This window comes from Alexandromys fortis, unplaced genomic scaffold (genome assembly GCF_014885135.2).
Source record: "Alexandromys fortis isolate MF-2015 unplaced genomic scaffold, M_Fortis_MF-2015_v1.1 scaffold_18, whole genome shotgun sequence".
NCBI lineage: Eukaryota > Metazoa > Chordata > Mammalia > Rodentia > Cricetidae > Alexandromys > Alexandromys fortis.
Genome location: NW_026067897.1, coordinates 10,377,346 through 10,399,681, shown reverse-complemented (window position 1 = coordinate 10,399,681; position 22,336 = coordinate 10,377,346). Strand labels below are relative to the sequence as shown.

The window sequence follows — 22,336 nt, the reverse complement described above, 5'->3', positions numbered from 1 at the left end:
GTGTGCCACCACCACCACCCAGCAAAACTTGAATTTTTAAAATTAATTGATTTACTGTGTATATGTGTGGGCAAACACAAATGACAGGAAACATGAATGGTGGTCAGAGAACAACGTGCAGGTTTTGGATTTTTCCTTCTACCATGTGGGTCCCCAGGATGGAATGTAAACTTGGTGGCAAGTGCCTTGACCTGTTAAGCCATCTTGACAGCTCATAAAAGTGAATGCATGGTCTGCACAGAAAACAAATTTCCTAGTTTATTGATTGTTAAGGAGCAAAAAAGAGCTGGTTATACCTATGGACAAAAGGAAAGCATGGGAAACACACAGAACCAATGGCCGACATGGTAGAGTGTTGAAATAAGAGCGGCGGGGCTGCGTCCCCAGCACCCCAGCCGCCTGCTAGCTCATGCCCGAAATAACAACACACAAACTGTATTCATTTAACTGCTTGACCCATTTCTATCTAGCCTCTTCTAGGCTAACTCTCGCACCTGGACTAGCCCATTTCTAGTAATGTGTGTAAGCACCCCAAGGTGTGCTTACCTGGAAGAGTCTAGCCTCCGTCCATCCTGGTGTCTCTGCTCCAGAGAGCAGAGCTGTTGGGTCTCTCCGGGAGCAGAGCAGAGTCTGACCTCACTTCCTCTTCCGCCCAGAATTCTATTCTGTTTATTCCACCCACCTAGTTCTAAGCTATGAGGCCAAGCAGTGTGTTTATTACTTAACCAATGAAATCAACAGATTGATATATGACACTCCCACATCAGTAGAGTACAAGGGGTGTTTCGGCCATGACTGCAATATTGAGATTCTATTGTATTTTTCTAAATACAAGTTTTTAAAAGGGGGTCTGAAACTTCTCCCAGCAAAGCAGATGAGAGTCAAGCTTCCCAAGTCCCTTCATGCTGGCACAGAGCTAACTGTGAACACCGGCCCAAAACTAAGTCAGGCACTAACGCACCCTCTTCATCATCATCTCCAACTGTATCAAATCACAGTCCCTGGATCTTACAAAGGTGATTTAAGTTCAAGCGGCACAGATAAAAATGTATCAGTCAGGATGGGACCCTGACATTGTGAGTACCAGGAACCTAAGATTATTTTAAAAGAAGATAATATGTAAATACTGGGGAAATGACCACTTTTGCAACATTACTGACAAATGGGACTCTTTCTCCAATCTTTAAAGCCAACTGATCTTCCAAAACAGTTCCCCTGTTCACTTTATTGTCTTTTACTCATTGATTCTGGAACTACTTAACAGCTTTGAACTATTTGAACTAAGTAAGGTTCACTAACAGAAGGAGGAAAAAACAGCAAACTGACTCCTTTCACTGAAATTGCCTCTGAAACATACTGACCACACAGGAAGTATATTACACATTTATCGTGGCTAAAATAAGATATGATTCATAAGAAAAAAGGAGAGTAAAACAAGCATTATTTTAAATGATGTCTCACAGACAATTTCACAAGAGAATGATTTACAATTCACCTTTATTTTTTACATCATTTCTATATACATTTTATATATTTATATATATATATCATAAATATACACTTGTGATTAAAAAGTTCATATAAAACCCAAGTACTACAAAGATGGAAAGAGACATACTGCAGAGGATTTATGATACTTTGCTGTTTAAATACTTTTAAAATCAGTTTTTAGGGAGACAACAAATCAAATGCCATTACATTTTCAGAGAGCTCCGTGTTTACAGAAATTCATCATTCAAGTACATTTTACTGAAATAGTAAGCCACATGACTGGTTGCAGAGCACAGCAAAACAAACCAGGATATTAAGCAAAATCAGTGCTTTCTTGTTCCTTATTCCTCAGCCTAGAATCAGCTTCTAACGTGAACTGCGGAATGTGACCGTGATTCTATCCTTACCCCATAAAACACCATGCTGACAACTTAGTCTATATGTTTACTTAGATACTTGTTTAAAATAAATACTAAAGAAATAACAATGTCTTGATTTATAAAACAGTACAGCTCTTTCAATGTGCTTGGCAACTGGACATCACACCTGAAGGAATTGTTACACTCAATGGACAAAAACAAATGTACCTAACTCCTTCAGGGTTCAGGAATCAGTTCAGTTATATCTCTCACACTACAGATAGCACAGTGGACATAAGCAACTCAAAGTCATGTTCATCACCACAATATTATCATGCTTACATCGCTGAGGTACAAAAGCATTCCACAACTTACCCGCAGCTGTGAATGGAATGAAGACAGACAGACACAGGCACCTCTCACCTAAATTCAGTGCTGCACCTAATGCATGCACCCCTAATGTTCAGATCGGCACGGCAGACATAATTTAGAAAAGTCTGCTTAACCTGCTGATATCAAGAAAGACTTACCACTAAGACTCTATGCTTGTCCTATACTACTAACGATTGCAAATGCAACATGATCACTTTCTGAGTCAGGCAAGTAATGAGTTACTTATAAATTTGACACCACTGATTGAAAGGACAAGGTTAACAATATAAATTAAATAAACAAGGTCTAAGAAAAATACTTATTAACATGATGCTTTAAAAACACTATTATACAACCTACAAAATTTAAGACAGCACTGCAGCTGTGAGCTCCTCACTAGAGACTCTCAATCGGCCTTCCGCTCGCTATGAAAGCGGTCCAGCAGAGCACTCCTGATGTTGCCCGGTATCCTTTGGTGCTTATCAATCAAAGCCTGAAGGGCGGTCTTGGTCTAGTTAAAAAAAAAAAAACAAAGAAAAGCCACTGTTGGTACAGCCTCAGTACACACCAATCATCCTGTAGAATCTCCATGCCATACTACTTGCAAAGGAACTTCTCTCCCACACGTATCTTGCAGGCCCCTGCCTATGCTTTCTTCTAGCAATTTTAGTGTTTTAGGTTTCGGGGCCTTGTCAGTGACTTAGCTGAGGGAGAAATGGGAAGATGGTGCTCAGGGGGGAACAGACCCAGCTTTTCATGGTAAAAATCCTCAAGATCGCTTCTGTTCAACAACATGGATGTACTGAACAGAACTAAATTATAAGTATATCTATTTTAGTTTTGTTTAATTTCATCTTGTTTTGACCAGGTTGGTTACAAACTCACAGAGTTTCACTAGCCTCTCCCCCTTCCCCCCAGAGCTGTAGTTAATATCATATTAATGGTGCAGCACCATACCTGGCAAATCTATATAGTTTCCATCATAGTTCAAAATGCTTTAAATGAACCTCACCTCACTAGTATAGTATATATTGGTTGGTACAAAATTTATAATCAAAACGCACACATAGCAAGGGATGTAGTCCAGTGGTAGAGCGTTTGCCTAGCAGGAGCCAGGCCAGCTTATGGCTCCTTTTTCATAATTTTAAGACTCTTTCAATGCTAAATTCCAAGCTGAGTAGTCTTTTCTCATCCTCATGACTCTTGCTTCATCTGCTTGCTAGACTACTGATCACTCCAACATTTGAAGAATCCTCACTAACTTACGCTACTCAAACCGTGTTTGCTTACCTCTCTGCTTGTTCCTCAAGGCTTCCAGTCACACATAGCACCTGACAGAATTCTACGTCTTTAGCATCACTTCTGGCCTTTTCTCATTCTTACTATTAAAGATTGAGATACAGAAACATGTCATCCTGCAGGTGCCTATAAATATATCCCTGGCTTCTGAACACTAAATGTCTATAGTCGCCCCCACCCCCACTTTTTCATGTCAGTAAAATGTCACTGGGCCTTGCCAGATGTCTCCAATGGGGCAAAAATCACTGTTTGAGAACTTCTGGCATAAAATACATAAACAATGACATTCAAATAATTAAAACAAAATCTGTCCTAAGACTAAGAAAGAACACACAAATTACCTTTTCAGCTAATTCTTCGGCTGTTATCTTTGGGTCATATGGAATGGGATCACCTAAGAAGGTCCGCAACTTTACAGGAAAACCTCCATACATTGGAGCAAATGGAAAGCGGAATTTTTCATAAAGCCACTTAAATAATCCTGTTTCAAAGTAAGCAAAATCGTTTTTATTGGACAAATGTGCTATGCATATAACTGTAAATTTTCTAATTAATTACACAAGACTTGCTACAATTCATAGCAGTGTGTGTGTGTGTGTGTCTGTCTGTCTGTCTGTATTTCTGAAGCTGGGGGCTGAATCCAGCCCTCACACATCCACATATCAGTATATAAGCTACATAACCAGCACAGCCTCTCCTAAAGGGAAGCTTTCCATCACGTACTGGTGCAATGTGCTCATGAGGACTGAGCTCATGAGAGACCGCTGAAGCGACATACAAGAATTTCTGTACTTTGTACTCAGTTTTTTTCTATAAATTTAAAAATAAAAGGGAAAATTAAACAGTTCATTAAAAAACCAAGAAACGTTTTAAATATTTAAGACTCTCAAAGGACAAACCGGTTACTATCACTGCAGAACAAAGGCTGACAGGCGCCAGCAGACCTGGAAACGTTCAGGGACACAGCGAGAGACTGACAAGTACCAGAGACAAGGGCCAGGGAGTGACGGCCCAGCCATGCAGACACCACACACTGGCCTTCTAGAGATAGCTATATCTAACTCAGCAGGACTGAATTTAAAGGTATTAAAGATGAATAAGAGAGGTTAAAAAACAGCACCAATGGAATCCAAAAAGGTAAGTTTCACAAAATACAGTTATGTACTGAAAACACTAATTATATACAGAAACAGAAAAATTACTGTCACACCCAAAGTAAAACTCAAAAAAAATTAAAATTATCTAGGTATGATGATGTATGCCTATAATTCCAGCACCAGTGGGGTGGAGGACAGAAGTAGGTGGATCTCTGTGAGGTCAAGTTTAGCCTAGCCTATTAACAAGTTCAGGCCAGCCAAGGTTGCAGTAAAACTGTGCCTCAAAAATAAATAAATAGCTAAGAAAGAATGGAAGGAGGGAAGGAGGGAGGGAGAAGGGGAAGGAAGGAAGGAAGGAAGGAAGGAAGGAAGGAAGGAAGGAAGGAAGAAAGGAAGGAAGGAAGGAAGGAGGAATGAAGAAAAAATAAAAGACAATAGACATTTTATCAGACATTCAGAGATACTGAACTTTAAGTGAAGCTGAAAAGCAATCAATAAAATTTTGAAAATAACTCATAATTGAAGAAACAAAATTTCTGTAATAAATTCTGATTTGCTATTTGAAAAGATTAACAAAAAAATTAGAAATAATATCTAAAGTTAAATATAAGAAATGCATTAAAACAACAGCAATTGAAGGCTTGCTAAGGGGTTTTTATATGGCTAGGAACAGCAACAATTACAAAACTGTATTCAACTGAACATAATATATAAATCACAAGCCAAAAACAAGCTGAACATTCCAAAATAAGAGACAGTTTAAAGAAAAAAAACCTAATTTTTATTCTTACAACTATATTAAAAGTGAATTTCTAATTAGTAAACTACAGACAGATAAAAGAAAATATCAATACAAACATATAGTTTATCATTTTTTTAAGTAATAAGATTAACCAAAGCAAATGACATCCCTATTTCCTCTGAGGGCAATCTTAGTTTAATATGTAGGTCGCTCCATTTTAAAACTAGTTTCTTCAGTTGATAGTATATAAATGTTTTCTAAATCTTATCAACATAATTTAACACAATATATTAGATGAATCGCTTTGAAGTTTTAAAAAGCCCATTCAAATAAACTTTAATATGTTTAAAATACACCTATCAAAAGCATACTGTCTACCAGAAACTCAGGAAGCTGAAGCATGAAAATCACAAATTTGAGGCCAGCCTGGCTACATGGTAAGATCCAGTCTCAGTCCCCAGTCCCTGCAGAATAATAACTGCCACTACTCGGAACCAACTATCACTCAGAGTTTATGGAGAACAGTTATCTAAATACTCATTTTCTAAAATTAATAAATCAAAAGTCACCAGGCATTTAATTCCTGTACTTGGGAGGTCCAGAGACAGATGGAACTCTCTGAGTTTGGAGCCAGCCTGGTCTAGGGAGTTGTAGGACAGCCAGAACTACACAGTGAGAACCTGTCCCCCCCCCCAAAAAAAATCAAAAGTTTTCCTATTAGTGTTCAAAACACCTAATGTTTTAAAGATTATACTATAATTACTATAGTTAAAAAACCATAGGAATGAGAACTTACTTGTTCCTCCAAGTGATCTAAATCCTTCTCGAATATTTTGTGTAAACATAGGAATAATGGGCTAAAGAAAAGAATTTGAATTGAAAGTAAATAAATAAATACACTTAAGGTCTCCATTGAATCACTAAGGCAACTTTTTTGAAGGCACATTTGAAATACTAAAAATAGATTTTAAAACCAGAGGCATATCTAAGGTGGTATGATTTATCAGACTAAATTTGACTTCATAATTTATAAGAATATAAATTGGAAAGACTATTCTTCAGTTGCAACATGCAATATTTTATCTACTGATTTTGCTTGTATATATAAACCCTTGAAACTCACGAGGACTATCATACTAGTTTCATTAAGTAGTGAATGTGGTAGATTAGTTTAACTCATTCCTAAATACTACGCTCATTAGGGAAGCTACGGATGAAGACACTTTGAAGAGTGTGGTGTTAGTTAAACATGGCCCCCACAGGCTCGGATATTTGAATCCTTGGTCTCCAGTGAATGGAACTGCATTGGAGGGATTAGGAGGTGTGATCTTGTTGGAGGAGGTGTGTCACTGGGGGTGGACTTTGAGGTTTCAGTGAGCTTTCTGTTTCCAGCTTACAGATCAGATGTGAACTCTCAGCTCCTTCTCCAGCACCACGCCTACCTGCCTGCTGCCATGCTCCCTGCCCTGATGGTCATGGACTGTAACCCTCAGGAAGCATGAGTCCCAGATCAAATGTTCTCTTTTATAAGTTACCTTCATCATGGCATTTGGTCACAGAAACAAAAAAGTAACTAAGACAAAGGGAAAGTTTGTATCAATTTAAAGGATAGGTTTCAGCAAGATGTTCTCATGAAATTAGTTTTACATTTTTTTCTGAGCCCGCCAAATCTAAAGTGTTCAGTATTAACAAAAAGTATGTGTAAAAATTTTTAAAAAGTGTATAAATTGAAGAATTTTAGATAACAAATTTATAGGATAGTCCATGAACAATATCAGTGGTTAAATGTGATATTTGATAATGGAAATACTAGGTCAATGTCATAAAATAATGCAATATCATAAAGCATCATATAGGAAGGTCATGCTATTGTAAACAGCAAAATATATCAAAATTGGATAAAATACTTTCATATATAAACAAATACACTGAAGTGAATAGAATAGATAAGACTACATATACATGTGTATGTGCACATGTTCATGAAGTTCCACATTATCTGTAGAACTCCACACCGTTACAAGCAGGGTCTTAGATAAAGATAACGATATTCTAAGTCTTTTTCACTCACTTCACTGGGCAGAAGAAAACACAAGGATAAACGTCACACAACTTGTCCTCACAATGAACTAGCTCATCACCTGCTGTCCCTCTCAGCAGAGGGACGACCTCTAACATAGTTCAGGGACACCTAATGCTTGCTTTGTTCACTGCTGTGTCCCTCGCACTTAGAAAAGCACCTGGAACAGACGAGATAAAAGGAAGTTATGGAAGAACTAAGGAAGGAATGAGCACATACAGAAAGACGATGCTCCTGACGTCACACAGACGTCAGAGACAGGCAGCAGCGATGCCAACAAGCAGACACAGCTGTCAAACTGTAAAATGAGGTTAACCCATAAAACCACTGCATAGAGATGACAATGAACACTGAATTCTTTTGTAAAAAAAAAAAAATACCCCACTACTATCTAAGATGACAAGTTTTATAAAATGAAATGGCTGAAATCCTAGTGTTTAAAAAGTTACGTTCCCAGAATTGAGAATTTAGGATGCACGGAAGGAACAGAAACCCTTCCAGCTCACAGATACTGTTTTCTCCCATGACTGAAACTGCTGGCGGTATCTACAGACAGGCATGATCCTCAAAGCCTGTATTAAAGTGTGCACTTCATGAAGATGATTAAGTTCAACACCATTCCCGAAATAGCTAAACTGCAGAAGAACATTCTAGAAGCCACTTCATAAAAGAACGCTTGCCTTACAACTGGCTCAGTCTTCCATGTTAATTTGGACCTATGGTTTTTAAGTGCATCAAGCTTCAATCCTTAAAGATACAGCACTAACTTATATCAACTTGATTGTGTACAGTCATTTAACCCTTTCCTTGTGCATATCTGTCCACAGGACAGCTGCATACGTAATAGAGAATTTATAATTTCTGTGCCCACATCACTCCCTATGCATGTACACAAGTGTACAGATTTGTAAAACTATTTTTGGAACATCAATTTAGCATGATTACAGAGTCCTTCTTCGGCTACTAAGAATAGAGCAAACACTAAACAAGTTGATTATCAAATCTAAGCCTTACTTTCTTCACGTGAAGGGTGGGGAGAATTATAATTACCTTTATCTCAAAAATTTTTATGAGTAAAGTGAAATAACACAAATAATTTTTAAATACAATATTCCTTTCTTTTATATTTGTTATTTATTTCCAACTAATTAAAGTAATTTTTCCCAACCTAGATGTGGAACTCCCTAAATACTTTCAGGAATCCACAAAATAAGAGTTATATGGTACAAATAAGAGTCTGTCCCAGAAGCCAGGCAGTGGTGGTGATCTCTGGGAGGTCGAGGCCAGCCTGGTCTACAATAGCTAGTCCCAGGACAGTTATGGCTGTTACACAGAGAAACCCTGTCTTGAAAAAACAAAAAGAAGAAAAAAAAAAAAAAGAATCTGTCCCAGACTGCCCTTTTCTGAGAAAAGGGAGACAGAGAAGTGAATCTTGTGAATCTTGGGGAGAAGGGAGGTGGTAGGCGGCTAGGAGGAAGGGGAAACTGCGGGTGGGATGTAATATATGAGAGAAGAATAAAAAAATAAAAAGTCTGTCCCATTCAAATGACCTTCAGATATCTTCTGCTGATATTTTGTGAACTGCAATTGGATTCCCCTTTTATTTCTTAAAGCATGGCCAGCTTACTTTTTAAATTACTTTGGGGGAAGGGGCATTGTTGAGGTATCTTCTAAGCCTGGCACACAATAAACAAGTGTTTTTCCAGTGGTTCCTTTTTAAACACAGCTAATCATACTTCCATAGTTTTAAGTGTTTTCTCGCATTTTTGGAAATTTGGTTTGGTCTATTAAGCAATAATTATCATTTTCAACTGTTTAAGTTTTTTTAAAGTTTTCCTCACATCTCTAGAAGGCCCCTTCAATCTCAGATGTCCACACTCACTGTGACATGCAGTTGGGATGGCAAGAACACTGCTGCCTGAACTGTGTTCTGCTCTGGCTCTGCTCTGCCACTGCCTTGCTGGGACCACATCCTCCCATCCTCCCCCTGTGCCTGACTCTCACCTGTAACATAAAACCAGTGGTCCTCAGCCTCCCTAAAACTGAGACTCTTTACCACAGTGGTCCTCAGCCTCCCTAACACTGAGACCCTCTAACACAATGGTTCTCAGCCTCCCTAACACTGAGACCCTTTAATACAGTAGTCCTTAGCCTCCCTAATGCTAAGACCCTTTTCCACAGTGTTCTCAATCTTTCTAATGCTGTGACGCTTTAACACAGTTCCTCATGTTGTGGTGACCCCAAGCCATAAAATTATTTTCGTTGATAACTTCATAAATGTAATTTTGTTACTGTTACAAATCATAATGCAAATATCTGTGGTTTCCGATGGTCTTAAGCAACCCCTGAGAAAGGGTTGTTCAACCCCCAAAAAGGTTGCAACCCACACGTTGAGAACTACAGCATTAGAATATTACAAGTTACATCCTGACTCTATAGAGCCCTCAAAAGTGCTGCAAGCTATTTATAGGACTTATGTTATTGGTAAATTAACAGCATTAAAATGTTGCATTTATTTAAATTTATATAAAGGCTCTTTCTCAATATTTGGAATTTTACAAAAAAGTCTTAATTGGATTATCTAGCTTATCATAAAAAGTCACCAGGAGACTTAAGAATCTAAGCAGCTCTTTTGTCATTCCTCCTTCCCAGGTCTCCTAAGCAATAGCCTGCTTCAAAGTGTAAACACAAGGATGAAGAATTAGAATTCAAGATAAACTTGTAAGACTCAAACTATTTTGTTATCTTTATCTGAAATCTATTTTTTAAAAAAGCTTCCAAAATACAAATGTAAAAAAGTCAATGTCTTGCTTTAGGTTAGAATTTTATTCTTGCTGTCCTACATTTCACTGATTGTCTTAGTTTCGCACAGCTGCGGGGAGCCTTCTGCGTTCCGTATGACTCACAGTCTACCACTCTGGTTTCCACATCTGTGCCTACAAACTTTAGGAAATGGGTACAATCAGTCCATTTTCTTTATTACTAGCGACAAATGCATGAGTAAATTAAAAAGCTTTTTGCTGAGTTGAGTAATCTGTGTTTAAAGAAGAAGCAGTTAATTCCACAAATACTTAAAGTCTACTTAAAGTAGACCACTGCACTATTGATTTAAATAGAAAGTTATGTTATTTAAAGAACTTATCTACTGAATGACTGTGTTATTTAAAAAGTTAGGAAGTAGATTTATTTGAACTAGGAGACCACAGAGGAGCACTGTAGCAATGACTTCCAAGAGCCACCCGTAAGCAGGTGCATAGATACAGGAGAGAAGAGAGTGCTTTGGAGTATTCTGTTTTGCTGTAAACTTTGTAATTCAAATATAAACGATCGATTCTCCTTTGATACTTTTCTTTAGTTAGAATGAATCACCCACAATCTTTCTCTTTTGACCAACAGTCTACACTTACATGATTCAGAGTCAGACCAAAGATGCAGGCTGGCCTTCCTAGCGACAGTGACCTGAAAAGCTAAGTTACTGAAGCTGGCTCAACCTCCTGGCTTGGCGAAAAGAACAAGAGTCCAGTGAGGGGCAGCAATACCCCCGTCTGACAGAAAGCACTCCTCAGGATACAGCTCCTCAGGCCATGGAGAGCAAAGGACTAAGGAATCCTTTCCAAAGGCTAAAGAAAACACCAACAGCACATCCACACCACTGTCTGGGAAGTACAGTAACTACAAGGGTCTCCCAAGTCCATTTAATTTTATTGATGAATTCATTTGAAAAGTGCTTTTAAAATGTCTAAATTACACCACTATCCATTTCCTATCATTATACTATAAATAGCTGGTCGTTTTGAATGAAAAATGACATTAATCGGCCAACACTTGTGTTGTTATAAAAAGTGATTATACAAAAAATAACTATCAAACCAAATTCATCAAAGAAACACACTAAGTCATCGTGCCAAAGTTACCACAGGTTTAAAACACACAGGATGAGCCGACTATGTCATTTAAAAAATAATAACTGCCGGGCGATGGTGGCACACGCCTTTAATCCCAGCACTCCGGAGGCAGAGGCAGGCGGATCTCTGTGAGTTGCAGCCTGGTCTACAGAGCTAGTGCCGGGAAAGGCTCCAAAGCCACAGAGAAACCCTGTCTCGAAAAACCAAAAAAAAATAAATAAATAAAAATAAATAATAGGGCTGGAAAGATGGCTCAGTGGTTAAGAGCATTGCCTGCTCTTCCGAAGGTCCTGAGTTCAATTCCCGGCAACCACATGGTGGCTCACAGCCATCTGTAATGAGGTCTGGTGCCCTCTTCTGGCCTTCAGGCATACACACAGACAGAATGTTGTATACATAATAAATAAATAAATAAATAAATAAATAAATAAATAATAATAACTGAAAGAATGGTGGGACTGTGTACAAAATTACAAATCTAATAAAGAAAGTGGAATTTACAACTGAAAAAAATAAAACCTTGTTGGATACTTGCTAAATTTCCAGATCACTTTTTTGATTTTAAAGAAGGCTTCTTATGCATAAGGAAGTGTTCTTTTGATATATCCCTATAAATTGCTATATACAGCGACTTTATTACAGGGAAAGATGCTGGCTTCGTACACGTCGGCCCACCTTTAAGCATCTGCTTGGACAGGGACGTTGGTGTGACTCACCACTTGCGCATCAATGGCGACCTGCGCAAAGCCTTTCCGGCTACCCCAGATGATGCTGTAGGTCTCATCACTGAGCAAGGCTTCTCGGACTCCTCCTGGTGAAATAGCCAGCAAGTGGCCACTCCTCAGGATTTCAACACATTTTTCTCTTGGCCCATGAAGAGCACAAAATACGTCTAGTAATAAACTGAACCCTGTCAGAAAAAAAAAAAAACATAAACACAAAGATATATCTTTATCTCGTTTGATTCATTTAAGAGCAAAACTTATCACGATCTATGCTATTTACTAGCTAGACTTTTATAAACTTTCTTAAGCCACTAGCTCTTAAGGTACAAGACCAGTTTCACTTATGAAGTAATATATATCTTACTGATCACCTACTATTGATTATTTTCTGCCTGATCACCTCCTTACTATGGCTACTTTACATTTTCAAATTCTTAATTAAAACCTTATCATGAAAAACAGAGATTGTTCTCCCCATTTTACAGATGACAAAAGCCAGGCTTAAAGGCTAAATAGTGTATTCCAAGTCACCCAATAGACTTTCCCACTGTGCTATGTCCAGTCCTAAGTACCTGCCACTGACTTTCAGGCCACATACAGTCTCACGTACTGTTAAAACAATCAGGCATGATGTCTCATCAGCAACCCAAATCTTAATCTCCCACTAACCCTGCAACAAAGAACCACCTGAGAAAATGTAAATCTGGCTACATTCAGACATACTAAAATTAGCTAAGACTATAATCAAATCTATTGAAATAAAAAGTTAGGTGATGCTAATCCTACAATTAAATTTTTATAACAACAGCAATCAAGTATCGTTGAGAACTTGAATCTACTGAGGAAGGGTATTTGACCCAGGAAGAGCTAATTCCAAACCTTAGCATCATCTAACCTTTCACACTATGACTATCTCTGCATGAAAGACATCCTGTCAATGAAAAGTACTTTAATAAAAACCCTACAGTGGACCTTCATGTGATCTCCGTATTTTCCTGCTTGAGACTGAGGACATGGATGGGTCCTAGAACTGGGCAGACTAACATTGCTTCCCAGTGCCCTACTGAGCAGAACCAACATTATAGATGTCAGAGGGAACTGAGGGAAGGTAGAACACAAAATTTCTCTCTTGCACTAAGAATTAAAATAAATGACTAAAGGTAAATCAGTGTCAAATATGGTATGGGCATAGAGAAAAAAATGTTTTGAAAAACCTAAAAATGTTCAGTTTTCTTATTTAGGAAAAGGAAAAGCTAAAAGTAAACCCATGCTCCGTAACAGAACAATAGTGAAGCCAACACTTGAACCAGATATTAAAACTGTCCTTGGCTGGGGTGTGGTTCAGAGGTACGACTACTTGGCTAGCATGTGGAAGGGCCCTAGCTTTAACCTCCAGAACCGGACAAGTATAGAAGGCATTGTAAGACAGTAATGCTTACCATTAAATATTTTGGGAGCATAAAACCCACAAAATTGTAAGTGTGTGAAAATGTCACTTAAATCAAAATAACTAGTTATGGTGGATTCTAATACCCTCTGGTCCCAATCTGCAGAACGTCATCGCATTCTTTCTGGAGGAAAGCCTCATCTGATTTAGCGTATACACAAAGTAGAAATGGGGGTTCCGGCACAGACTAACACACTAACCATATATATGGAAGGCACTGGAGTAGGCTGGTCCTTAACTCGCTGCTGGGCTTGAGTCTGCTTGCTGGGCCAGCTCTGCCTTTAGCATTCCAGAGAGCACACTATCAACTCTCCTGGCTTGTTTCTAATGATTTAGTGATGAAAGAAAGTAAGATTTATCTTCAGTAAGATCATTCAATGAGTTGGTTTTTAAAAAAAAAAAAAAAAAAAAAAAAACTAGTTTATCTTAAACAACTTGAGTAACTTTTAATAACTATAAAGCTATTATGAGTAGACTTAAAATGCAGTCCTCGTCCTGAAGAGCATGAGTCCGTGAGGCAGCTCAGACTAGATGAGACATGATATATGGGCATACTCTTTAGGACAGTGAGGACAAACACAGCCTGTATTCTTTTTCTCTAATTTTGATTTGCTACTAAACTTTAACAGAATTAAACAAGAAAAAATTATCTTACAAAAAACATGAAATTTTAACTACCTTGTATACAAAATTATATATCTTTTTTTAAAAATTCTACTTGAAAGTTCAAAATTTGGGTTAGGGATATAGCTGAAAACAGAGCAGGTGCCTCGTGTCCCATCTGCACCATCATAATAAAGAAACAAAATTCAAGACTTAAGCCTGTCCTTGGGACACAAATGTTTGCAGTCCACCTGCCTAGTGGGCTGAGGCAGAAGGCTTACTAGAGAAACCAGGCTGAAAGCCAGGCTGGAGAACCAGCAGGAAATAGGACTGGAGGGAGAACGTTTGCCTCCTAGTTCATCCCCAGGTGTCAATCCCCAGCAGAGCCAAAAGCAAAGCAAAAGGAGGAGGAGGAAGAAGGAAGAGAATAATCGGAGTCAGTGTGGAAGAAAGGGAGGAAGAGGCAGGGATAATTAGAGCCAGCAGTGGTGGCCACACCTAGAAATCCAGGACTCTAGAGCAGCTAAGGAAGGGTTACCACTCAAGTCAGGTCAGGCTTCTTAAACTGGATAATTATATGTTTTCAAATCTGTTATCCTTAGGAGGCAAACACGCCTTTCTTATTTTTTCTTTTTTTGGTTTTTTGAGACAGGGTTTCTTTGTGTTTATTTTGGAGCCTGTCCCGTGACTCGCTCTGTGGACCAGGCTGGCCTCAAACTCAGAGATCCACCTGCCTCGGCTTCCCCAGTGCTGGGATTAAAGGCGTGTGCCATCACTGCCCGACTTGGCAAACACTCTAAACAACACTAAGGTCACACTACCACACAATCTGATCATTACACACCACACAGCTAAGTTTTACCTGGGATTTTAAAGACAAAGTGGTCAGCTACTACTCGGCACGTTCTGCCCTTGTGGATGAAAATCTTAGCCATGAAGTAGTAAAAGTCTATGGGAATCGCTCCATGATAAAAAATGATAAGCGCTGGTCCTTCCGGTATCTTTTCCATCCCATGAACTTCGTAACCTGTTGGGAAGACAAGTTGCTGATACATAAAATGCAATAACTTAAAATAGGCCTCTGCCTGCCTGGTTCGCTTCTCTTTTGGAGAGTTCTTCCCCTTTCCCAGAATTTTGTACACAGAATAATTTGGTTCTATGGTCTTACAGTGTGACAGAACGAACGTGGCACTCGAGTGGCAGAGTGTGCACTGAGAGTCACCAGCAAGGGTGACCCAGGAGAGGGAGCCCTCAGCAGGAAAGTGTAGCCCACGTGATGGGTGCTGGGGAAAAGGAAGGGAGTGGAGGACAGACAGCACAAACACAGCACGGGCGGGCGGGAGTGAAACAAGGGCAGAATCCACCCCAGCACGGGCTGGTAGCAGAGGCTAGAGCCAAGTGTGGAGGAGCTTATGCTAGGCTAGGGCTGCCTGCAGTCGACAGCCATCAGGGATCCCTCGCAACCTGCCTTAGCTTCCCCGTGACTCGCCGCCTAGTGTGGATGGCACCTACATTTTCTTCTGATGTCTATTTAACATAAGTAGGATTCTACTATGAATATATTTAGGGATCTTTTCTGTCCAACAGTGTACATGCTTTGGGAATGTATGAAGCATGAAAGAACCTTAGGCTATCGCACAGAGGTTCAGGGAAGTTATTTCTGAGGTACACTAGGAAGCAGAGTGAGGGTACAGTCTTGGACAAAGGGGTATAGACCCCTGCATGAAACTGTTTCCTGAGGAGCAAAACAGAGGTAGAATATAAACTTCATCTATCAGAATACAAGGTTTAAAGAAGTAAAAGTGGATAAAAAGTATTTACCAGTGTTTAGAGCACTCAAAAGAAAAAGGAAGCCGGGCGATGGTGGCGCACACCTTTAATCCCAGCACTCGGGAGGCAGAGGCAGGTGGATCTCTGTGAGTTCGAGACCAGCCTGGTCTACCGAGCTAGTTCCAGGACAGGCTCCAAAGCCACAGAGAAACCCTGTCTTGAAAAACCGAAAGAAAAAAAAAAAGAAAAAAGAAAAAGGATTTACAGATATTTTAATATGAATATATTATTATCACAACACGTTAGCCAAAGAGGCGAGATCGGTGGTGAGTACCAGGACGCAAACCTGGGTCCTCTGCAGTAGTAACAGGTACTCCAAATGCTGAGCCATTCATCAAATCAGAATTTACCAAAGTCCAGTATAGAACAACGGTCACTAGAGACTGGACAAGGAGGGGTGAAGTAGAGGGGTAAATGGACAACATGAACGCACAACGTAAGCACGTGTGGGAATCTTTCAGCGAATCCCCACTGTAGCGCTAATATGTGTTAAAAACTACTATTTATTTATTTATTTATTTATTTATTTATTTATTATGTATGCAATATTCTTTCTGTGTGTGTGCCTGAAGGCCAGAAGAGGACACCAGACTCATTAGGGCACCAGACCTCATTACAGATGGTTGTGAGCCACCATGTGGTTGCTGGGAATTGAACTCAGGACCTTTGGAAGAGCAGGCAATGCTCTTAACTGCTGAGCCATCTCTCCAGCCCCTGGAAACTACTTTTTAAGACAGCAGGCTTTTATAAAGCAAAGTTACTTTTTATGTTTTTCTTTAGGCGCCTGCTTGCCCTTCCACTTTTACGCTATGCATGAAGCCACCTGAGACTTATACCAAGAACCAAAGGTATCCGCCTATGCTCTTAAAACATTTAGAATTGAGCCATTTACAAATTACCCAATTTCAGGTATTCTGTTATGGAAACGACAGGGACTGAGGCACATATAGATCGAACCTTTGGCATTTTTATAAAGTCCAAATGCATCCCACCTATAAATACGGGACTGGTGGAAAGTGAAGTAAAAGTTGGCCAAGGAAGGCACAAGCCCTTGGAAGCAGACAACCGGAGGCAGTTTTCACGGCGGCCAAAAGCTGAGCCACTGGTCACTAAGTGCACGGTGTCACAGCTTCTCCAGTCAGCAAGAAAGAAGTGGACTGCCACTTCACTTATCTGGGGAGACACGCCAACTTCTTAGATGATCAAATGACAAGCAAGTAAACACCACTATACAACTTATATTTATGTTTACTACTATGATATAATAGTTCATTCTTTAAAAACGTCACACTGGGGGGCTGGAGAGATGGCTCAGAGGTTAAGAGCATTGCCTGCTCTTCCAAAGGTCCTGAGTTCAATTCCCAGCAACCACATGGTGGCTCACAACCATCTGTAATGGGGTCTGGTGCCCTCTTCTGGCCTGCAGGCATACACACAGAAAGAATATTGTATACATAATAAATAAACTTTAAAAAAAATAAAAATAAAAAATAAAAAAAAATAAAAACGTCACACTGGTAGAATCAAATTTACTCTCAACAGAATAACAGTAGTACACGCCTTTAATCCCAGCATTTGGGAAGCAGAGGCATGCGGATCTCTGTGAGTTCAAAGCCAGTTTGTTCTACACAGAGTTCCAGGATAGTCAGGGCTACATAGAAACCCTGTCTCTAAGAAGTAAAACTTAAAAAAAAAAAAAAAAAAAAAAAAAAAAAAAAAGGAAAAGAAAAAGAAAAAAAATCTAGTCAAGTAAGGTGGCACTGAGCCAGGCGGTGGTGGCGCACGCCTTTAATCCCAGCACTCGGGAGGCAGAGGCAGGCGGATCTCTGTGAGTTCGAGACCAGCCTGGTCTACAAGAGCTAGTTCCAGGACAGGTTGCAAAACCACAGAGAAACCCTGTCTCGAAAAACCAAAAAAAAAAAAAAAAAAAAAAAGTAAGGTGGCACTGGCTATAACCCCAATAATATTCAGGAAGCGAAAGGAGGACTAAAAATTCCAGGCTGGCTAGACTACATAGCAAGACCATCCCGCCTGTGCTCCCCCACCTGCGGCCCCCTCCCCACCTTCTGCACCGTGGCTGCAAAGACAGCTTGGCAGACTTGCTGCTGTCGCAGAGGACCAGAGTTCAGTCTCCAGCACCCATTGAGGGGGCTCACGAAAACCCACAGCTCCAGCTCCAAGGGATCTGACATCCTCCTCTGGCCTCTACCAGCACAGTAGCCCACACGTGCACATACACACACAATCAGAATAAATAAATATTTTAAAACAACAAGAAAAAGCAGTTTCTATGAAGTAGAAAGAGGTCAGTGAGGAGAGGAAGAGGTCTGAGGGAAAAGGAACAAGGGAACAAAAGACAGTTATGGGATATATGTGAAATAAAAGCAGAAGGACTGCTTAAAGCAGGAGGGATAAAAAGGAGGTGGGGATGGGGAGAGGAAAAGGAACTGGCCATGAAGAACAAAGTATAACAACAGATACATACGAAAATGTCACAAGAAAAGCTATTACTCTGTGTGGTAAGAAAAGGAAATTTTGACAGTTTTAAGTAGTTTTTATAGATGCTTTAAGCATCAATTTTCATATTTCAGTTTATTGTAATTGACAGCGCTGTCGGGTGGTGGTGGTGCACACCTTTAATCCCAGCACTCAGCAGGCAGATCCCCATGAGTTTGAGGCCAGCTTGGTCTACAAGAACTAGTTCCAGGACAGGTACCAGAGCTACACAGAGAAACCCTGTCTCAAAAAACAAACAAAAGAGAGAGAGAGAGAGAGAGAGAGAGAGAGAGAGAGAGAGAGAGAGAGCGCTATGTAATTCTTCAACAGAAACAAATGTGTTTAGGAAACATCATTTAAAAACATACATATACACAATACATGTAAACAGATTAACAAGGAATTGTAAATATCCTTTCCATCCTATTTTTTAGTAACCTCCCAATCAATAAACAGAAACATGGTGTCAGTGCTCCACACCATGGCAACAGATACCACGGTATCCCTGCTTACCATGCCAAACCGCTGCATGTCCATCCCACAGAGTGGCCACTGTTTTCCTTGCGCCATCCCATAAATTATGAGAGTAGGCTTCCTTTAACACATTCTTCCTCTTATATATGTGCAGGAAAACCACAGTAAGGTAGAGAAGAAAGATGGTAAAGTAAGGGAGTATTAAAAGTATCAGTGGGGTAAAAACCCACAAGAGATGGCTTGCAAAATTCAAATAGTCCTCCAACTGCTCCACACCCAGCCACTGCTCAAGCACGTGAATCAAACAAGTCATGTAGGGCACGGAGGCCTGGCCTGCAGCACAGGTTTGGTTGCTGTCTGTCATTTTCTTCAGATGAAAACCCCAGATTCTGTCTCTTTCTTCATTGCCATATGTTTTAATCTCAGCACTAGAAGGGAAAATAATTCAGTTATACTCTTCACACACACAAAGTTAAATATTTTAGTATACATAAAATATGATAGATTTTTAATGTGACAATGATAACATTTTGTCTACAAAATTATGAAAAGTGTTGGGTTTAGCTTTTTGGTTTTGTTTTCTTTCCGAGACAGGCTTTCTCTGTGTAGCCCTGGCTGTCCAGCAACTTAGTATGTATATCAGGCTAGCCTTGAACTCACAGAGATCCACTTGCCTCTGTCCCCGCCCCCCCCGCCCCCCCCCCTCGCCCCAGTGCTGGGATGAAAGGCATGCACCACCACACCTGGCAGGGAATAGCTTCTAAAGTAACCCCTAAGCAGTGACTGAGACAGGAAAACTGACGCAGTGAGCACAGCTCAGACGTTACTCTAGCTCATCTTCCATGGATCATGCACACCATTTTCCACTTTACTCTGAGACCAACTGTGTCCCTCACAAAGGAAAACATCAGTACTTTCAGTAAAGCAACCCAAAGCTTTAGGAAATGATAACATACATGTATGGAATTTTTTTTTTTTGGAGAAACAGGTTTCATAGGAGCCTGTCTGCTCTTTTGATACACAGAATTTTAAAAATTATACATATACCATTTATTTTACAGTCACTAAAATTTCTATTAAAACATAAATGACTAAAAACATAGCTACAAGTTTTGTATGAAGTCATTGTCTAAAACAAGTACTTGACTTACCAGAAATTACACAAATATCTTGTCTCTAGCTTCAATATAAGTGCTCTGAAAACACAGTAAACAAATGAAATATATCATTAAATAAAAATCATTACAGCTGAGTTTACATTTCCATGGACTAAGTGGCAGGAGACAGGCACAAATGTGACAAATAATGATAGCCCTAGGTGTGTCACAGGTTAGTCACACTCAGGACACCTCTGCGTAGCTGAAGACTGCTGATTACACATTACACCATTCTACCAAAGCTCACATGAACCTGCATTTGCATCTATAAGGGGGACATGGAAATGTAGGGTGTCTCAATGGCTGTCACTTCTTACTAATAGGCTGTCACTCAAATTGCTAAATATATTGGACAATACAACGATATTAATCTTATATAATTATCTACACAAGATTTCCTTCTTTCTTTCATATTTTCACTGGTTCAAAGTCTGACCTAAACACAGTTTAACTATCATTTCATATTGCATAATCTTAAGAAAGTCCTCTCAGATTCTTTGTGAGAGTCAGGAAAGGAATACAAGAGAGGGACTAAACCAGACCCTCACACAAGAGCAATTCCATATTGTCTTGTTATCAAGATTACCTTGCTAGCTTTATGACAGTACACACTTGAACTGACAGGGTATTAGATCTGATTTCCTTGTAACCAATAGCATTTATCTGTGAGAAAACCAGGTCTATTCTGTTTGCAGAGGATGAACACAGCATGACTTTTATTTTCAACAAAAGCAGCAAAATTAGACTTTATGGTTTAAAGTTACTACAAAAAAAAAAAAAAAAAAAAAAGACACAGGGAAAACTGTGCCCCCAAAGCACAAACATCAAAAGTAAAAAAGTGACAACGGGGAAAACAGCTACACACTAAAGTTCCCCCCACAGCAGGCTATTTCTAGATTGTACTTAGCCCTCAAAAGGTTCAACAACAACAACAACAAAAAGTACAAATAATCCCATTAAAAACAGAAGGCCAATGATTTGAAAAGTCACTTCTCAGGAGATAATACAAGTGACCAACGAGCAGAAGAGAAATACTCAGCATCGCTCTGTAGCTGGCTGTCGGCCGCCTAAGAAGCAAATCTCTGTGAAGGTCTGTGAGGATTTTTCTTTAGGGCTATGTTAACTGAGGTGGGAAGTCTCACGCTAAATTCGATGGTACCATCTCATGCTCTAATACACGAAATCAGTCTCAAAGATAAAGAATAGTGTGCTGGGTGGTGGTACCCGCCTTTAATCTCAGCACCACGCAAAGACGCAGAGGCAGGTGGATCACTGTGAGTTTGAGGAGAGCTGTTCTACAAAGTGAGTTCCAGGACAACTAGGGCTACACAAAGAAACCCTGTTTGGAAAACAAAACAAACAAACAAAAATAATAGTGGTTACTATAGCCCAGGACAAGAGCAGGGGAGGAAGGATAGAGACAGGATCATCTAATGGGTAGGGGACACAGCCAAAAGCAAGAGTTAACTTTGAAAGTCTAGTAGGAAAACTGCTTCTCACAAAATGACTACCCCAAAACAGTACCTAGCACTAAATGTCTTGTTTTCTCTCCAAATACAGCACAACTCTAAGTTTTCTATATCCAATGTATGTACTATTATTTCTTACTAAATGTTTACTGGATTGGAAAACCCAGCGACCAAAGCAACGCAGCATCTACAAGGTGTGGACCGACTCGAATTTGCAAATATAAAAGTTTATAAGGGTTGCTTCCTTTGATCCTGTCCGCAACCTCACGGGGTAATTATTGCTATTCGGCCCCCTCTTTATAGATGATGCTGTTCAGAAAGGGCCAGGTCACACGGTACTAAAGAGCACAAACTAGGATCCTAAGCCTGCACGGTCGGCATCCATCCACCCTCGTCCTTAGAGCCTCACGCTTCCCTCCAGCTCCATCACCAGACGCTAGAGAAGCCCAGCCTCACAAGAGAAGCTGCGGGAAGGTCCGAGAGCAGAGAGGATGCTCACGGTCTCCGAGAACCCGCGGGTGACGGGTGTGACAGTAACTCCGCTCCCCGCCGGAGAAGCGCAGCCCAGGGGACCAGCCCGCCTTTCCGTTCCCCGTCCCGCGACCCTGACACCACGCTTGCCACAAGCTGGAGCAGCGCGGGGAGGTCCGGGGTGGAGTCACACACCTGCCGCGGGAGGCACGGAAAGCCAGACCGTCCTCGGCGACGTCGGCAGCTACTCAGCGCGGCGAGCTCCCCTTAAGCACCTGTGAGGAAGAAGCCCGGGCCACCTTGGCAGTGACACCGCCCT

At 40.2% G+C, this 22,336-nt stretch overlaps 1 protein-coding gene across 5 annotated transcripts; it reads right to left on the bottom strand.

Annotated features, from left to right (window-relative positions):
• Window positions 1-1,489: 1,489 nt before the first annotated feature.
• Tmem68 (transmembrane protein 68) lies at window positions 1,490-22,334 on the bottom strand. Of its 5 annotated transcripts, XR_007596024.1 has the most exons (9): window positions 22,213-22,334; window positions 20,072-20,116; window positions 18,960-19,348; window positions 14,983-15,147; window positions 12,062-12,255; window positions 6,157-6,217; window positions 3,863-4,002; window positions 3,513-3,604; window positions 1,490-2,733 (listed from the first exon to the last, which is right to left on the bottom strand). XR_007596024.1 is itself a non-coding variant. In XM_050166341.1 (8 exons), exons 3-8 carry the CDS (start codon window positions 19,282-19,284, stop codon window positions 2,629-2,631), a joined length of 990 nt encoding a protein of 329 aa, XP_050022298.1. In that variant the 5' UTR covers window positions 19,285-19,348; window positions 20,072-20,116; window positions 22,213-22,334; the 3' UTR covers window positions 1,490-2,628. The 5 variants fall into 5 exon arrangements, 4 of the variants coding, with proteins under 4 accessions (XP_050022298.1, XP_050022309.1, XP_050022317.1 ...); XM_050166341.1 differs by lacking the exon at window positions 3,513-3,604; XM_050166352.1 differs by lacking the exons at window positions 3,513-3,604; window positions 22,213-22,334 and adding an exon at window positions 22,003-22,083.
• Between the last annotated feature and the right edge of the window lie 2 nt (window positions 22,335-22,336).